Below are 16,670 nucleotides of genomic sequence, written 5' to 3'. Positions count from 1 at the left end.
AAAGGCTGGTCTTTGGCCCTGGCGGGCCCAGCCAGCTCAAACAGCAGGCGAATTTCCAGAGCGCAGGCTCTTGGTGGACCTCTGTTGTGCTTGGGGCCGCCTGCTTGTCCTTGGGCTCTGTGCTCATTCCTGAGAGCTGGCTGGGGGCAATCCTTTCACCTACTTCTTCTCAGGACGGCCTTAGCTGCTTCGGGATCTACTCATCCACTTTCAGGCATGTCCGTGGGGACTTGGGGGTCTGGATGCAGTGGAGTCCGAGGATGATTGTCAACATCCTGTGTCTTGATGAAGCTGAGCTTTTCCAGTCTGTGATCATTCAGCCTATCCTCCATCTGCAGGAGCTTCCAGGGACACTTAATGATTGCGTATTTTTTGTAAGATTGGTTTTTAGGTGCCTTGTCTGTTTCTCAGTTGTAGTTGTAGTAAGTGGTATGTTTGCCGAGGTCAGGAATGCAGCTGCCTGGCGGAGTTCACGTGCACCAAGTGGGCACAGCCTCTTCACCTCAAGAGAGGGCCCACTCTTCCTGTCTAGTCCTGGTCCTCTCACTGCCGTCCTCATGGGGGCAGCTGAAGTTAGACGTACTGGCACCAGGTGCTGGCCTGTGCATGGTTTGGAAGGGAGTACCTGCTCCTGCAGTGGCAGTGTGTGGCGGCCTGTTGTGGCTGCTCGCTCTGGTGCTCTGGTGCTCCTCATGGCCTCCTTGGTGCTCTGTTTGCATTCTTGCTGCCACGGCTTCCAAGGACAATGGGGGCCTCCAACAGGTCAGAGTCTGAGCTGGCGCCTCTGCCACCTTCTGCAGGTGAGGGAGTCACTGGAACAGCCTGGCTGGGGGCCCAGTAGGGCAAGCTCTTTCTGCAGGAGGGATCCTAGCTTTTTTATGTGCTTCTTACAGCACCTTTCTGTTTTATATTTGTTTGACTGTTATTTGATGTTTCCTATTTGTCATATCACCAAATTATTTCCTATCATCAGTGTTTATTAGATTATGGGTTTTACTGTTCGTTTATGAGATCGTTTTAGACATTTAAAAATTCTTTTATGAACAAAAATTGAGTTTATGTCATTCCAAAGATTCTCATATTTATAAAGAAAGTGCCTTAGACCTGGTATCATAATGGGCAATAATTACTTTTTGGAAAAAATTAACTGCAGGAGAGCGGCAGCTGTTTTTTCTTCCCAGCTGACTGCCACTCCTGGTACAAACTAACCCCCTTTCTTCCTGTGACCCTTTCCAGCTGAATTGCCCTTAATCGATTTGATGAAGTTATACGAAGGAGCTTTTCTGCCCAGTTTCCAGTGGCCACAACCTAAACCTGACAGTGAAGAGGCCAGTGAAGAAGAAGGTCTGTGTTGACATCTTTAAAGAGCTCAGCTGTTAGGGTGCCTCGGGTGCTAAGGCAGTGAGGCATCTCCCTTCGGCCCAGGTCACGATCTCATGGTCCTGGGATGGAGTCCCACATCAGGCTCCCTGCTCAGTGGGGAGTCTGTTTCTCCCTCTGCTGCTCCCTCTTTTCTCACCATCTCTCTCTCTCTCTCTCTCTCTCTCATAAAGATTAAAAACAAATAAAAAAAAAACTCCACCTTAAAGCAAAAGCCAAAATATGCAGAGGGAGGGTGTTTACAATAGAATTGAAGTCACCTTCATTTCCTTTTAGTCTGATGGGAAATAAAAGATAGGAACAACTATGTGGGGGCGCCTGAGGGGTCCAGTCAGTTGAGTGTCTGACTTTGATCTCAGCTCAGGTCTTGATCTCAGGGTTGTGAGATCAAGGCACATGTTGGGCTCCATGTTCAGTGTGGAACTTACTTAAAAAAACAAATAAAATTAAAATACAAAGATGCTACATGTTTAACATGCTACATACATGCTACATGTATGTTTAACGTGTAATTTTATATCGATAGTGTTTTGTTAAATTCTATGCTTTTTATTTTTATTTATTAACATGGCACAATGATCAGAGTATTTGACTCTAGTATAAACAATACAGACATTTTTTTCCAGGTTTGTAAAAGTCATTGTTTTATAGTTTTAGATTTTTATCATGTATATTTAGGGTAGGCTGTGTTTGTTTAATGTGCTAGTTTTGAGGAGTTTATTTTACATTTGTTGGATGGTCTAAACAAATACAAAGACCACACCCCAAAAGTCTACTTTTCCTTGTTTTCCATTCCATTTGTTCTGATCATTAGACACAGATCCTGAGCAGAGAGGCTAAGGGCATGCAGGGCTAGAGGATGGGATGGGGGGGCCTCCTTGTGACTGTCCTCTTTCCTGGTGGCAGAGGTGAGGTCACTAAGCCCCTAGATTCCTATACATCTATTGGTAAGACCGGCTTCTGGTCACTGTTAACAGATTCTCCACCTTTACTTGAGGGCTTTCCAGAGCACTCCTACGTTTGATAGTTTCGTAGGAGCTTATACCCATTGGTCTGCTTATGTTAGGCATATAAAGTGGATTAAAAACAAATTTCTTGGGCAGCCCCAGTGGCACAGCGGTTTGGTGCCGCCTGCAGCCCAGGGTGTGATCCTGGAGACGCTGGATCGAGTCCCACATCAGGCTCTCTGTATGATGCCTGCTTCTCCCTCTGCCTGTGTCTCTGCCTCTCTCTCTCTGTCTCTATGAATAAATAAATACATAAATCTTAAAAAAATAAAAATAAAAAAATAAAAATAAATTTCTTGGGATCCCTGGGTGGCTCAGCAGTTTAGCACCTGCCTTCTGCCCAGGGTGTGGTCCTGGAGACCTGGGATCGAGTCCCACATCAGGCTCCCTGCATGGAGGCTGCTTCTCCCTCTGCCTTTGTCTTTGCCTGCCTCTCTCTCTCTCTCTCTCTCATGAATAAAAAAATCTTAAAAAAAAAAAATTCTGCATTTGAAGTATTTGGATTCTGTCAGCTTTTCCTTTTATTTGTTTTGATAAATGATAAGTAGACTCATAAAATTTTGCAGCCACCACAAATCGTTTTTCTCTTGTTCACAGATGTGGAAGACTGCCCAGGTGACCAAGAGAGTCGGAAAGATGTGGTTCTCATAGACTCACTGTTCATCATGGACCAGTTTAAAGCTGCAGAGAGAATGAGTATCGGGAACCCTCACACAAAGGACATTGCAGAGGTGACCGCTGTGGCCGAAGCTTTGCTGCCCAAGGGCAGTGCCCGGGTCAGCCCCACGGTGAGGCACTGAGCTACCCTGGGGGGGGGGGGGGGGCAGTGTCTTTGTGAGGCCATGAAAAGGCTTAATACTTCCCCACAGCTCTGTTCCAGCGGCAGAAGTTGTCAGGAGGAGCCAATACTGGTCTTGTTTGTCCTGTCCTCTCTTTATCTTTTCCTTGGTGCTCTATTAGGCTCGCCGTCTGACAGATTTGACTTCTCATTGCAGAAAAGCTTTTTGTGATTGTTCTGAAAAGTGCTTATTAGGCGTGTGTGTTGCTGCAGGTGAAGTTGACTGCCCCATCTCTGTTGTATGGCGTGCTCAGAGATTACCAGAAGATTGGCCTTGACTGGCTGGCCAAACTCTACCGGAAGAACCTCAATGGCATATTGGCAGATGAAGCTGGGCTTGGTAAAACAGTACAGATCATTGCTTTTTTTGCCCACCTCGCTTGCAATGAAGGTAAGAGCTGGTTTTTTTTTTCAGGAGTATGTAGTTGCTAAGACTGATCTTAGGTGGTACATCTGGTGTGACGGTGGGAAGTGGCCTTCCTTCCTGTTCCTCTGCCTCGTGCTCTGGTGTAAGACTCAAGAGAACAGGGCTCAGAAACTCTTCTTGTTCACTGTTAACACTAGGTCAAGCACCTCACTGTTCCAAGTCTAGTACACTGTGAGGCAGGCCCTCCAGGCTGTGACCAGGCTGTATGAGCAGTGTCCCCTGCCAGCCAAGACCTGTGTGCACAGCAGGTCTTACCATGCGTTGGCCTTAACTATGCTGCCGTGGCTGGCACCCTCCTTCCAGCCAGGCTCCACTATCTAGCAACACTTCTCTGCTGCTTGGGTTCTGTAGGGAGCACTGTTTGGGCTCCCCTGCAGCAGGCTTCCACTCTGACTGCTTCCTCCCCCCACACTGCCTGAACTTACTCGCCAATGGTCCAGGCCCCACAGCCTCCGTGTTGGCGTGCTCCAGGATCAGCGCCCACTCACTGACCTGCCCTCGTCCTACGGCTCAGTTGCCTACCTTGTCTCCTGCTCTGTGTCTTTGAGGGTTGTAGAAGGCCATGCGCTGTGTGTCTCTAACACAGGACAGCGTCTTACCTATAGATGACCCTTGAACAACGTGGTGGTCATGGGCACTGACCTCCCACACAGACAAAAATCCACACATGACTTTTGACTTCCTCAAAACCTAACTATCGATAGTGAACTGTTGACCAGAAGCTGTACTGATCGCATGAACAGGTGACTAACATGTTTTGTGTGTTCTATGTATTATTTAGTGTGTTCTTAAAGTTAGCTAGGGAAAAGAAAACATCACTAAGAATATCACAAGGAGGGGCGCTTGGGTGGTTCAGGAGTTGAGCGTCTGCCTTTGGCTCAGGGTGTGGTCCCAGAATCCCGGAATCGAGTCCCATATCGGGCTTCCTGCATGGAGCCTGCTTCTCCCTCTGCCTACTTTTCTGCCTCTCTTTCTGTGTGTCTATCATGAATAAATAAATAAATAAATCTTAAAAAAATAAAGAATATCGCAAGGAAGAGAAAATACAGTACGATGCATATTGAAAAACATCTGTGTGTGCTTACATGTACCTGTATGATTCACACTCATGTTGTTCATGGATTAGGTATAGTGTTTCTTTTGCAAAGGGAATATTCCAGATGCAGACTGACTGGGTTCTGGATAACTGACAGAAGAACAAACGTTCTCTTTCTCTTCCTGGAGTTTCAGAAGCCAGGAAGGGACTCTTTAAATTAGGAAGGTGGCATCCAGCCGTAGGTCACATGGAAACCGCTGATGTTCAGCAGACCTGTGAGATGGGGTTGTGTAGAGGGTGGTGGTTACTTGGGGCAGCTTCTTCCTCCCTCCCCCCTAGCTTGCTGTGCCCTTCCCTCACCATCACTAGTAAATACCTTTCTTTGCCCTCTGTGTGAAAAGCTTCATCAATCTTAGTTTTTTAAAATATTTTATTTTTTTAAAGATTTTGAAAGAGAGAGAGAGAGATCATGAGTGGAGGAGGGGGCAGGAGGGAGAGGGAGAAGCAGACTTCTGCTTAGCAGGGACCTTGACAGACATGGAGCTTGATCCCAGGACCCTGAGATCATGACCTGAGCCGAAGGCAGACACTTCACTGATTGAGCTACCCAGGTGCCCCTCAGGGTTTTTTTTTTTTTTTTTTTTTTTAAGATTTTATTTACTCATGAGCGACACACAGAGAGAGAGAGAAAGAGGCAGAGACACAGGCAGAGGGAGAAGCAGGCTCCATGCAGGGAGCCTGATGTGTGACTCGATCCCGGGTCTCCAGGATCACACCCTGGACTGCAGGCGGTGCTAAACCGCTGCGCCACCAGGGCTGCCCACCCCTCAGTTTTTAAATACAAATGGATCGACACCAAGACTCCTTATTTTCTTGTATTAATTTGGTTTTTTTTGACCCAGGGATATAAAATCTTCATTGTTGTACTTTAAAAATGGTTTTGGGGATCTCTGGGTGGCTCAGCGGTTTAGCGCCTGCCTTCGGCCCAGGACGTGATCCTGGAGTCCCGGGATCGAGTTCCGCGTCAGGCTCCCTGCATGGAGCCTGCTTCTCCCTCTGCCTGTGTCTCTGCCTCTCTCTGTCTCTGTGTCTTTCATGAATAAATAAATAAAATCTTTAAAAAATAAAAAAATAAAAATAAAAAAATAAATGGTTTTGGTAGATAGTTTTTTTTTTTTTTTAGATATAGTTATTTTAAGAATACTACCTTGCTTTACTATTGTTGAGGTAGAAAAATTATTCATTATTGTATTTATAATAGTAAGAAATGGGAAGTAGCCTACACTTCCAAAAATAGGAGCTTTTCATTCATCAGCTGAACAAATGACTGAATGAGTTTCTCAAACCTTGGCACCTATGGTGCTCTAGACACTGGTCTAGTAGGCATGAGGGTGTAGCTATGAGCATAACGGAGCCACTCCCTCAGGAGGCCCACATTGGGCCCCAGCAGTAAGTCTGGAATGAGGGGCCTTGCAGAAACCCAAATGTGGGATGATGTTCTAAATGCTGGTTTTTATTTAGTTTATTTTTTTAAAAATCTTATATATTAGAGAGAATGTGTGCACACGCACACAGGGGAGAGGGGCAGAGGGAGAACCAGACTCCCCGCTGAACAGGGAGCCTGACGTGGGGCTTGATCCCAGGACCCTGGGATCATCTCTTGAGCTGAAGGTGGACACTTCACTGGCTGAGCCACCCAGATGCCCCTAAATGCTAGTTTTTAAAAAACCATGGTTTTATTAGTGAAGGAAAGGGCACTTGGGGTTAATTTGCATCTCTTCTCATGGGATGGGCCTTCTTTTTTTTTTTTTTTTTTTAAAGATTTTATTTATTTATTCATGAGAGACACAGAGAAAGAGGCAGAGACACAGGCAGAGGGAGAAGCAGGCTCCATGCAGGGAGCCTATGGTGGACTTGATTCCGGGCCTCCAGGACCATGCCCTGGGCTGAAGGCAGGCACTAAACGGCTGAGCCATCCAGGGATCCCATGGGGTGGGCTTTCTAATGAGTTTTTGTCCTCTTGTATTTCTTTATATCCTTGTTCACTTTGCTCTTGGGTGGTTCTTCTGGAAGCAGTGCCTTGCACAGGACCTGTACTATCTGTGGCCATGTGTTCTCATAGTCTTTCCAAGTCTGCTATTGCTATCTCAGTGTGCTATTTTTCATTTATAGCACATAAGTGGAAATTTGTTATGTGTGTATTATTCTAATAACTTAAAACATTTGTTAAAAAAAATTTAAAACATTTGTTTTTGGAGGACTGAGGTTGAAACTGTATTTTGGGGTGGCGTGGGTGTATTCTGACTGGAGCCTGGGAACGTGTGCTGTGCTCAAGCCGGAGCCAACTTGCCTCCCTCGGCAGGTCCTACGGCCCTGTCAGCATGCTTTCTTCACTTTCTGGGCACTATTCCTTGTAGATGAGGACTCTTCCCCAGGCTCACAGTGGGGTTCACTGTGTTTGCAATAAATGTTCACTTTTTTCAGTCCCCTTTCAGCAGCTCTCTGTTGAGTGCCTCTTGTGTGTCAGGCCTCCAGCCCCTCCAGCATAGGTCACATGGTCAGGAGGATGCCTCTGCATCACACCCGGGACTTCCCACGTGTACCTGCCATGCTTCTCTGGTCAGCACAGCACCAGATGTCTGGACTTGACTGGATGGTTTTCGTTAAAGAGGAAAGTTCTGTCTCTTCTCTCCTTTGTAGGCAACTGGGGTCCTCATCTTGTGGTTGTGAGAGGCTGTAACATCCTCAAGTGGGAGCTTGAGCTGAAGCGTTGGTGCCCTGGGCTCAAAACCCTCTTGTATGTTGGCAGCCACAGAGAACTGAAAGCAAAGAGACAGGTATTTTATTTTAAATGTGAAATAAAAACCCGACAGAAATGGTCTTCATCTGTATAGGAGACAGATTTCAGAACATCGAGTTGTGTTTGTGTAATTGTTGTAAATGCCTTGTTTGTGAGATGCTAGATCTTCAGGTGGTTTCTAGGTTTGGAGCCTCTTGAAAGCACACCCTGCTCCTGCCAGGAGAGGCCCGTGGCCCCTCCCATGCTTGGGCCGTGGCCACCTTCCTTCCAGAGCACCCATCCCCCCACCCGCGGGCCCGGCGGGTGCACATGTATCCACAGGAACGTACGGTGTGCCCTGAGTTCTGAGTGGTGAACTCCTACACTGACTCCCATGGGAACAGGCCTAGGTGACAGGGAGGCCATGGGAACAAAGCTGGACAGGCTTTCTTCTTTCCACCCAGTCTCATCCAGCAGCAGGTTCTGAGTAAAAGTATACTAGAGGCCACAAGTTTTCATTGCAGATAAAACTTTGCCGTATTGTTAGACTATTCTGTTCAGTATTTACTGGAAAAGTACTTGGAGATGTATTTTTCATTTCCCTATTTCTGGTTATTTATTTGTTTTTTGAAAGCTTACAGAGCAGTCACTTGAAGCACACATGCTGCTCCTTCTGTCACCTTCTCAGTACGGTTTCGCTGCTCAGGTTCCATCCCATCAAAGTTGGCTCCCTCATGACACTGTGGTGATATGTTTCCCAGAAGCAGTAGTTAATGCTCAGAGCAGCTTCTTGGTTTGTCTTCTGGAGCACTGTAGACTCCTATTAGACAAAATCCTAATGATACTGGAGGCAGGGAGCTCGCAGGGAGCAAGCTGGCAGGGGCTAAGGGTGTGTAGGGTCCCTGGTGGGGGCAGGCTATGTACTGGGAGGTGAGGCTGCTGTAGGTGAAGTCTATCATGTGTGCTGCAGGAGTGGACGGAGCCCAACAGCTTCAACGTGTGCATTGCACCCTACAAGCAGTTCTTCAGGGGCTACGCGTCCTTCATGCGTGTGCGCTGGCGGTGCCTGGTCATTGATGAGATGCAGCGCGTCCGAGGCATGACTGAGAGGCACTGGGAGGCCGTGTTCACCCTGAGGAGGTCTGACCCGCACCCCCCTCTTGGGGTTTTGGATGTGGCTGGCGGAGGAGTGTGTGTGACCAAACTGCCTCTCAGCAACACAGCTCACTTCCCTTTGTTCTGTGCATGGAGGCCACAGGTCCCCCCCATGTTCAGGCATCTTGGTCCCCTTCCGGGAGGCGTGTGTGTGCTCTCGTCAGTTCTTTAAGCCCATTATCCCTGTCCTTAAACATCTGCAGAGGAAGTGCGCCCACTGCCAGCTTTCCGGGTGCGCCATGTCTGCTGTCGCTTCTCTCTCACAGTCCAGCAGCGCCTGCTCCTGATCGATGCTCCCCTGCACAACACCTTCCTGGAGCTGTGGACCATGGTGCACTTCCTCATCCCCGGCATCTCCCGGCCTTACCTACACCTGCCCCTGAAGGCCCCGAACGACGAGAACCAGGACTACTACCACAAAGTGGTCATCCGGCTGCACCGGGTACTGAGGGCTGCTGCTGTGGTGCCATGTGTGCGGTGGGTGTGGTGTCTTGGAAAGTGGACCATGCACACTCATCTTTTTTTTTCAGGTGACACAGCCCTTTATCTTGAGGAGAACTAAGAGAGATGTGGAGAAGCAGCTGACGAAGAAGTACGAGCATGTGCTGAAGTGCCGCCTGTCAAGTCGGCAGAAGGCCTTGTATGAGGACGTAATCCTGCAGCCCGGGTAAGCGGGCTTGGTGCCTGTGGGTGCTGCCCAGCTGGGAGGCACTGGGCCTCTGTGGGGATGGAGTCTGGAGCCTGCGCTGTGCTCTGGGTTTGCGCTTGCCCCAGGCTCCCTGTGTTTCTGCCCAGAATTGGCCTGGTGCCTGTCCTGCTCCCTGGTTCATTGGTGAGGCTCATGGTGTTTCAGGTGAGGCTCACACAGGATGCATGTCCCACCCAAGTGGCTCAGTTGGTTACAGCCTCATAGGCTGTTTGCCTCCTCCCTGGGAGCTGCCCTGAGGCTGCACGTGCTGGTCTTGGCTGGGGCTCCACTAGCCTGCGGAGGCCTTGGCACCATCCCCTCATGAGATGAGAGCAGGCACTGTGCCATCGTGCGCATCATGTCCTCACATTCATAAAGTCAGGATCACATCTGCATGTCGCGAGCCTTCAGGAAACAGTTTTGCCATTCACACTTGCTGTTTTAGTTAGTTTTAGAAAATTTTAGAACAGAACGTAAGCGTGCATTCTTACTCCCTGATACGGTGTCTTAGTCCCTGACAGATGGCATCAGTGATGCTGCAGTGGGCCGATTGTTCCAGGGGAGAAGAGGGGCCTCAGTGTCCTTCCCCAGCAGTGCCCTTCCTCTGCGTTGGGCTAGTGTGCGGTGTGAGCAGGCTGTAGTGCTGGGGCAGGGCGGGCGATTGGGCAGCTCTTTCTTTAGGTGCTGACTTCCTCTGGGTGCTTCATGAAGAGCAGGGTTCATGGAGGGTGCTCCTGCTCCCACAGAAGGAGGCCCATGCTTGTTGGCAGGCTCCCCTGAGTTTCTTCACCAGGAGCAGACCGTGCTCTCAGGAGGTTGGGATTGTGGACATGCCGGGCTTGCCCTGGCAGTGAGAGGGTGCCACTGTCAGTCCTGTCTATGGATGTGGGTGCTGGTGACCATACACCTAGGCTGCCGTGTGGCTTCTGCTTCTGGTGGAAGTGACTCTCTGTGTTCCTATCTGTGGGCCTATTTTTCCTGAACCTGTCAAGTCAGATGGGAAGTGTTGAGCGCTCCTATACCTTTCTGTACGTTAGTTTGTGATAATCGACATCCTTTGTTGCATATTGATGTGATGGTCTGGGGTCATCAGTGGGCTCTGAGCTTCCCTTTGGTCACTGTGTGGTGGCGTGGCTCATGTTCTTGCTGTCTTAAGGTACACTCTCTTCTCGGCAGACCCCAGGCCTCCCTCCTTCCTGGGGCCCTGCAGACCTGCCTGTGTGAGCCTCTTCCCATCCGGGAAGTTGTTACCAGGTCTTGGGTCTCACTTGTGCTTCAGCCTTTTTTCCTGAAATGTGTCCTTGTATAGACAGGTGTGATTTTAAATACCTTCCTCTTTTCTCTCTGTTCTCAGAGCTGGGCTTGCAGACTGTGTGTGCTTGTCTGCACCCTGTTTACGCTCTGTGCCGTGGCTGAGAACTGCCTGTGTGGGGTTCTGCTGGCTTCCAGCACAGCCTGCCTGCCACTGGGCTCCGTGCTGAGCTCCCGGTTGCCCACACTCTCCTGTGGCTGCTTGGCTGTCTCTTGAAGACGCTGCAGACCTCTCAAGAGGGCGTCCCCAGAGCACTTGCTCCCTAGGCTTTCCTGTTCTCAGGCACAGTAGCCCATTGCCTTGCTGCTCATTTGGAAGCCTGGCCATCCTCCCTGCCTCCTCCTGTCCCTCTATTCCATTGCTGCTGCTCCCGGGTGTCTGTGGACCAGGCTGCCCTCCATGCTGTCCTGCATGGCTCCTTCCCTGACCTGTTGGGGACACTGTGCCTTCTCCCTCATCTGAAGACCTTGGAATTCTCTGCTTGGACTGTGTTTCCTCCCCAGTCCTGGCTACGCATGTGAGTGGCCTGTGTGTCTGCCTTTATCATGGCTGCAGGGCTGGTATCTCACCGAAGGGGCTTTTCCTCCCTCAGATCAGGTGTTCTCACCCTGGTGCCCACTCCTGCTTCACAGCCCTCATCGCTGTGGGGTGGAAATCCATTACTGCTGCCATGTGGTCCTCTCCTGGGAGGGGAGGCTTGGAGAGCTACGTGCCCATCTGACCCTCACTCCTGGCTCTCTGGCCTCCTGGCCTGTTTCCGGGGGATAAGAACTGAGTCTAAGAGTCATAATCACCTGAAGGGCAGTTTGGATGTGAATGTCCTGATGGAACTAATTATAAACCAGAACCAGGGGGAATGTGCCAGTTTTGTGTGGCGGCATACACGATACATATACAGATGACAGTACTGGTGTTTCTTTCTGAGAGCAGAACCCAGGAAGCGCTGAAGAGTGGGCACTTTGTGGATGTGCTGAGCATCCTGCTGAGGCTGCAGAGGATCTGCAACCATCCTGGGTTGGTGGAGCCCCGGCTCCCGGAGTCGTCGTACACAGCTGGGCCACTCCAGTACTGCTCTGCCTCCCTCATCCTCAAGGCGCTTGACAGAGACTCTTGGAAGGTATGTGTCCCCCTGAAGTTGGCTCCAGACACATTCAAGGTACCATGGCTCTAGGAGGTTGCTTTCCATACTCTCATCCTGTGTTTTGGAATTGCCTGATGCTGAGCAGCCATGGATGACATTTGTGCCATGCCTTCTCCTGACAGTGTCTGCATCTGCAGTTGTCCTGAGGAAGACAAGGCCTGCTTGAAAATTGCAGGGCAGGGGTTCCTAGCATTATGTGTGCTGTTGGAACATGGGCAACAGCACAGCATGTGGAGTGTTTGAAGGGGAGTTTGGGTCACCACTGCAATGAGCCTTGTGGACATGCAGGTGTCTCTCAGGACTGTTATGGTGGTCGCTCTCATGTTTTTGGTGAGGTCCTGCTCGTGGTTGTGTGTGTTTGTGGGGCCTTGCTGTGTGCTATGGCCTAGTGTTCTTGTGCCCCCCCCCCCCCCGCCCCACCCTCCCCAAACTTCGCACTGGCTAGGGAGCTTTGGGCTGAAACCTCTCAGGACAGGGATAATCCTGCACTTCCACTACTGTGTGTGTTGAATCCATAGGAAGAACCTTACATGTGCTTGGTCTCCAAGAGCTCAGTGTATGTTACATTGTGTTGTTTTCTCTAGTTTGTTCAGCAGGCATTGAGGTGTGCTACGGTTCGGAAGCTTTTCTAGCCACTAGAATAGTAGCGAGTGAGACAACTGTAAATGGCTGCATTCATCACCACTGATTCTGGAATATTTTGTCATTGCCAGGAGAGGACCCACACACATGAGCTATCTCTCCTGTTCCCTTCCCTCTCTGCCCCAGGCAGCTGTGCACCTGACCTGCCTCATGAGTCCACCTGTTCTGGATTTTGCATATAGATAGAGTCACTCAAGCGTGGTCTTTGTGTTTTGCTTACTTCCCTGAGCATAATGCTTTCAAAGTTCATCCAGGTTGTGGTATGTGTCCCAGGCTCCTTTTTTTTCTTCTTAAAGATTTTATTTATTCATGAGAGACAGAGAGGCAGAGACACAGGCAGAGGGAGAAGCAGGCTCCATGCAGGGAGCCTGACGTGGGACTCGATCCCGGGTCTCCAGGATCATGCCCTGGGTTGAAGGTGACGCTAAACCGCTGAGCCACCTGGGCTGCCGGTTTCCTTCCTTTTTAAGGCTTGAGTTATATTCCCTGGTGTGGATGGACCACATTGTATCAAGCTGGTCATCAGTTAATGGGCATTTGGGTTGCTTCCACGTTTTGGCTCTTGTGAATGTTACTGTGGACATTGACAGACCAGCTTTGTGTGGATGTAGGTTTCATGTTTCTCATGCACGTGGAATTCTAGGCGTGGAATTGCAGGGTCATGTGCTTACTCCACATTTAACTTTTTGAGAGCCAGGCGGTTTTCACATCCCCATGCGTGTACGAGAGTGTGGGAGGAGGGCTTGCCAGCACCTGCTATTGTCCTCTTTGATGCTCAGAGTTGTAGTGGGAATGTGGCTGCACGTTCTCATCAGAGAAGCACAGGTGGGGGGTGCCAAGCATGCAGGCAAATCTGCTCCAGCTGGGGATTTGGGCAGTATGTCCTGCCTGTGGAATGCATGTCCCCAGGGATTTTGCCTGAGTGACATGTCCTGTGCCTGATTCTGCTTCTCCAGCATGCGTGAGTCTCTCCCCTAGAGTACCCTTTGTCAACATGACCTGGCACCCATGCGTCTGGACCCCCATCCATCTCTGTCAAGTCCATTCTCTCTACATATTGCCTTCTCCATTCATACTGCCACTTGGGGTACTCTAAATGATGGAGACACTTGAGGCATGCTGAGGTCTAGCAGCTGCACAAGCCCCAGAATGGCTTCAGGGCATGTCCTGGGGAGTGTGGCTGTGTGGGGCCTGGCTGTCCTGTTGAGGATGTGCTTGGGTCCCAGTCATTTCCCTCCTGACTCCCAGAGCAAAATTTCTGTTTTTCTCCTTAGGAAACGGATCTCTCTATATTTGATCTCATCAGCTTAGAGAATAAAATGACTCGCCACGAAGCAGAATTGCTGTGTAAGAAGAAGGTAACGCGGAAACTCATGGAGGAGCTGTTCACTGCACCACCGCCATCAGGCAGGCCAGCAGCCCTTAGACTAAAACCCAACAGGTGCGTGGTGTGGAGCGTTGCATCCTGCTCCCTCAAGTTTCTGGCTGGCTCTTGGTTGGCCCTAACTCAGCCAAGGGATCAGTGACGTTCCCCTTCTTGGAAGGGCCCAGTCCCATAGCGCCTCAGGGAAACCTGGGATGTGTGGTGGGAGTTCACATGAGGACCTGACTGCGGCAGAGGGGGAGAAATGGTCAAGTCTCTCCCTAGTTTGCCCTGGCATCCTTCTTGTCTGTGGAGGTAGCTCACTTCACTGCATGTGGCTTGTGTGGGCAGGCTGCACCCCTGGGTGGGGCGGTGGTGGTGGTGGTTAAACAGCTTTGGGATGTGGGAAGGGTCTGTGCGGGGAGGAATTCAGGCTGATCTGCCCGGTGCATGCTCTGGTGGCCACTGTCTTGGACAGAGAGGGTGCACTGTGGGTGGTGGTGGGGCCCAAAGGTGGGCAGCGGGCTCCACCTCTGACGGCAGCACAGGGACTTCTGAAGGACATCGGAGTTGATTCTGTAGGTGCCACATGGCTGAGAGTGGCACAGCATGTTAAATGACCAAGTGGAAATAAGCAATAAAATAGGTTAAACCCAGCAAGTTAGAAATACACAAAGTTTCACATGTAGGTTGAAAATGAGAAAGAAACAAAAAATAGGAGTTTATAAACAAGAGAATGGGACCAGTTCTGCAGATTGGCAGTCATTCCCATTGCATGTTCTGCACAAGACGTTGCTGAGACCTTGGGAGCCAGCCACCTTCTGCCAGATGTTCACAGGGGCCTAAAGCCCACCATTAGGTCCACACATGGGCCAGGGGAGCTGTGGTTCTCTAGGGCTGGTGCGGCCTCCTGTCTCCAGCTGGTGCTTGCACAGGGATTTGAAAATATAGAATTCCCACCATTACGATTTTTCAGGTAAAAGGGGTATAAACACATTGAGGTGTGGTAACACCTGGAACAGTGGCTGTAGACTGGGTCTCTGTGGTTTTACCCGTTGCCTCCAAGGCGCCTGTACACTTCTATTGTGACCTGTGCTGCCATATCACTTGATGTTGGAGGTGTCTTCCTGTCCACTCCACTTGCATTCTACATAGTGTCATGGCCTATGAGTGTCAGAACAGATGCACATGTTTACCCTGTGTCCCCCAGCTTGGGGATAGACATTGCTACTTTGTATCCTGAGGGTGGCCAGCCACCTCCCTCAGACCAGTGCTGAGCTTCTCAGTGCATCATTTGGAACGCCCACCCCTCTTTGAGCCACACTGGGAGTAGGGATCCTCACCATCTCTGGGTGGCCTGGGCCCCCGTGTCTCAGTGGTGCACATGCCTTCTTGCCAGGTTGTTTCAGCCCGTGCAGTATGGCCAGAAGCCTGAGGGTCGCACTGTGGCTTTCCCCAGCACACACCCACCCCGGACAGCAGCCTCTGCCACAGCCACGGCCAATCCGCAGGGCCACATGCGAGGACGTCCGCCGATTGCCACATTCTCTGCAAATCCAGATACGAAAGGTATGCCTCATGTGCTGGTGTGCCCTCGGGGTTACCGAGGGTCTTTACAGATGGAGCTCCTTATGCTTCCCCTGCCCCTCTGGGCGGGCAACCGTTGCTTTGAGCAGGAGCAGGCCACCTGCTCTGGCTCTGCTGAACACACCTCATGTAGCACGCCCAGGAGTTTCTGGCCTTTTAGTTTCTTAAAATTGGACTTTTTCCCAAACAAGACATCACAGTCTTGATTGAGTTGCTCTTGGCGTGCTAATGAAGCTGTGCGTCAGTGAAGGCTCTTTTATGCAGGGAAGTGCGTTTCAGAGTTGTGTACAAAACCTCAGGAAGGCTGCTTTCACATTTGGGACCACCACTCACGCGTAGCCTGACTGTCATTGTGAAGAAGGGTAGTGCTGACTGGCAGAAGGTAACAGGACAGTGTTCTAGCCTTTATCACTGGGTCCTCTGCTTCCGGCCCGCGTGCACGTGCAGCGCCGCCCACAGCATGTGGGTGGGGCGCGGCTCCTGGGATGGGCCTGCGCTCTGTGTCCTGCAGCAGCAACTGTGTGGCCTGCTGACGAACTCCAAGAACACCACACAGCAGATAGAAAGTTCTCTCTCTCACACCCTACAAAGCACACCTCCCACCTTTTTTGTAAAGAGGGCTTCTCATTTGAGAGACTTTAATGAAATGTTTGTTTTGTTTCTTTGAAATTCGGGTTTAAAATACTGCATTTCGTGAAGAACCTCTAACAGCTTTGCACAAACAAACCTTATCGATTGCAGTGGCGGCAGCCCCGTTTCAGACCTCCCAGGCCTCCACCAGTGCTCCCGCTCCGAGACAGCCGCCGGCCGCGACCTCCAGCACAGCACCTAGCCCAGCCCATCCTGCGAAACCGCGGGCCCCGCCCCCGCCCCCGCCCCAGGCCCCCTCGCACCCGGCCGGGCAGAGCACGCTGCCTCAGGGGCTGGTGCTCACCTCGCAGGCTCAGGCGCGCCTGCCCAGTAAGTGGCCTCGCCCCTCCTGGTTCTGCCACGTCTTTGCCACGGGAAGTTGTGTTCCGATCAGCGTGTGTGAAGAGCCTTGCTGTCCACTCCCCTTTGTCTCCCTAACCTCATACCTGGGTGCTGCCTTTTGCCACGCTGTCGTTTCTGGCTCTAAGTGTGCAGAGGGATGCACTCTGCAGGGCCAACACCCAGGCCCTATCCTCCTCTGCCCTTTCTCCTGATCCCTTGGGCATCAGCTCCACTTTCCTCCCGCGCATGCTCTGCTGACATGCTGATGGCCTCGCTTTTCCTAAGCGTGCCAGAGACTTGCTCCATCGGCCACTGGGCTCAGCCCTGGGAGCAAGTAGCACTC

The 16,670-nt window shown here is 50.7% G+C and overlaps 1 protein-coding gene across 16 annotated transcripts in view; it reads left to right on the top strand.

The window, feature by feature from the left end:
* EP400 (E1A binding protein p400) overlaps positions 1–16,670 on the top strand; it is a 102,970-nt gene that overhangs the window by 37,773 nt on the left and 48,527 nt on the right. For 13 of the 16 annotated variants that reach the window (XM_038574685.1, XM_038574684.1, XM_038574694.1 and 10 more), the window contains 11 exons: positions 1,237–1,344; positions 2,985–3,175; positions 3,439–3,616; positions 7,389–7,525; positions 8,438–8,607; positions 8,890–9,064; positions 9,153–9,289; positions 11,553–11,739; positions 13,680–13,846; positions 15,168–15,337; positions 16,097–16,315. In XM_038574685.1, the coding sequence (XP_038430613.1) occupies positions 1,237–1,344; positions 2,985–3,175; positions 3,439–3,616; positions 7,389–7,525; positions 8,438–8,607; positions 8,890–9,064; positions 9,153–9,289; positions 11,553–11,739; positions 13,680–13,846; positions 15,168–15,337; positions 16,097–16,315 (1,839 nt within the window). The remainder of the gene's footprint in view (positions 1–1,236; positions 1,345–2,984; positions 3,176–3,438; positions 3,617–7,388; positions 7,526–8,437; positions 8,608–8,889; positions 9,065–9,152; positions 9,290–11,552; positions 11,740–13,679; positions 13,847–15,167; positions 15,338–16,096; positions 16,316–16,670) is intronic. The other 3 variants (XM_038574698.1, XM_038574696.1, XM_038574695.1) reach the window with 1 other exon arrangement.

This window comes from Canis lupus, chromosome 26 (assembly GCF_011100685.1).
Source record: "Canis lupus familiaris isolate Mischka breed German Shepherd chromosome 26, alternate assembly UU_Cfam_GSD_1.0, whole genome shotgun sequence".
NCBI classification, from domain to species: Eukaryota; Metazoa; Chordata; class Mammalia; order Carnivora; family Canidae; genus Canis; species Canis lupus.
The sequence above is the reverse complement of the archived record's forward strand: the minus strand, read 5'-3'. Positions and strand labels throughout refer to the sequence as shown.